This window comes from Galeopterus variegatus, unplaced genomic scaffold (genome assembly GCF_000696425.1).
Source record: "Galeopterus variegatus unplaced genomic scaffold, G_variegatus-3.0.2 Scaffold1913, whole genome shotgun sequence".
NCBI classification, from domain to species: domain Eukaryota; kingdom Metazoa; phylum Chordata; class Mammalia; order Dermoptera; family Cynocephalidae; genus Galeopterus; species Galeopterus variegatus.
Genome location: NW_007728024.1, coordinates 11383 through 12672, shown reverse-complemented (window position 1 = coordinate 12672; position 1290 = coordinate 11383). Strand labels below are relative to the sequence as shown.

The 1290-nt window shown below is 36.9% G+C and overlaps 1 protein-coding gene across 1 annotated transcript in view; it reads left to right on the top strand.

Moving 5' to 3' along the window:
• RTCA (RNA 3'-terminal phosphate cyclase) overlaps positions 1–341 on the top strand; it is a 21068-nt gene extending 20727 nt beyond the window's left edge. Inside the window, exon 10 of the mRNA XM_008579566.1 lies at positions 219–341. Within this exon, the coding sequence (XP_008577788.1) occupies positions 219–341 (123 nt within the window). The remainder of the gene's footprint in view (positions 1–218) is intronic.
• Positions 342–1290: the final 949 nt, after the last annotated feature.

The window sequence follows — 1290 nt, the reverse complement described above, 5'->3', positions numbered from 1 at the left end:
AAAAAAAAAATTCTATATTGAGAAGTGCTACTAAGCATTTCTGTACCCTACCGTAGGTTTTCTGTCATCTTCTAAGGACTTCTGGAAACCTAAAGAAATAGAAATTCTTTTTCACCTATTTTGATTTCTAGTAGTATTTCATATGAACAGCAATGGAATTGTAACTCCAAATATTAGTAAATGTGTGAGATTTTTATTGTTTGTTCTTTTTTCAATAGCTGATTATTTTCATGGCATTAGCCAATGGAGTTTCCAGAATAAAAACAGGACCAGTTACACTCCATACGCAAACAGCTATACATTTTGCTGAACAACTAGCAAAGGTAAATATTCCATCATAAAGAGTAATTGATTTCCATTGTAGCCAATTTGGGGTTAAATTTTAATGAACAGAAAATTTAAGAGTAATCATAACTCCAATATCACTCACTGAGTACTTCCTTTATGGCAGACACTGAACTAACCCAGCAATTTATTTGAATCCTCTTACTCTGTATGACCAGTGTAGGTGGCTATTTGTTATTACTCCCATTTTACTTATGAGTAAAGTGAGACAGAGAGATTACTTAAATTCTTCAAGGCCACATAATTTCTTAGTGACAGAAGTAGGCTTTGAGCAAACCTGGGAAAGCATACTTCAAAGCTCATGTTATAACTGCTGTGTGGTACTACCTTACAGAGTAAGGAAATATATTTTTGGGGTTTTTTTTGGCAGCTGGCTTGTATAGAGATCGAATCCTGGACTTTGGTGTTATCAGTAACATACTGTAATCAACTGAGCAAATTGGCCAGCCCCGTAAATATATTTTAATGAGAACTATGATATTAAATTACAAGAGGTTTATGGTTGGCTATAAACTTAAATATTTATATAAAATTTTAAATGTTTTATTTTCTTGTGATTCTTTCGGTAGATTAAAATATTTGCTGAGGGCTGGCTGATTAGTTCAGTTGGTTAGAGAATGGTGCTAACACCAAGGTCCAGGGTCCAATCCCTGTACTGGCCAGCTACCTGAATGAATGAATGAATGAATGAATATAAATAAATAAATAAATAGCTGGAATTCTAACATTCACTAGTACTCTTAAATTTATTTATTTATTTATTTATTCCTCTTTTTTTGTCTTTTTTACTGACCGGTAATGGGATCGCAACCCTCGGTGTCGCACCCGTACCGGGGACCGGCAATGGGATCGCAACCCTCGGTGTTGCGCCCGCACCGCGCTCAGCCAGTGAGCGGGAACCGGTCTCCACATGGGATCCGAACCCTCAGCGGGAGCGCCGCCGCA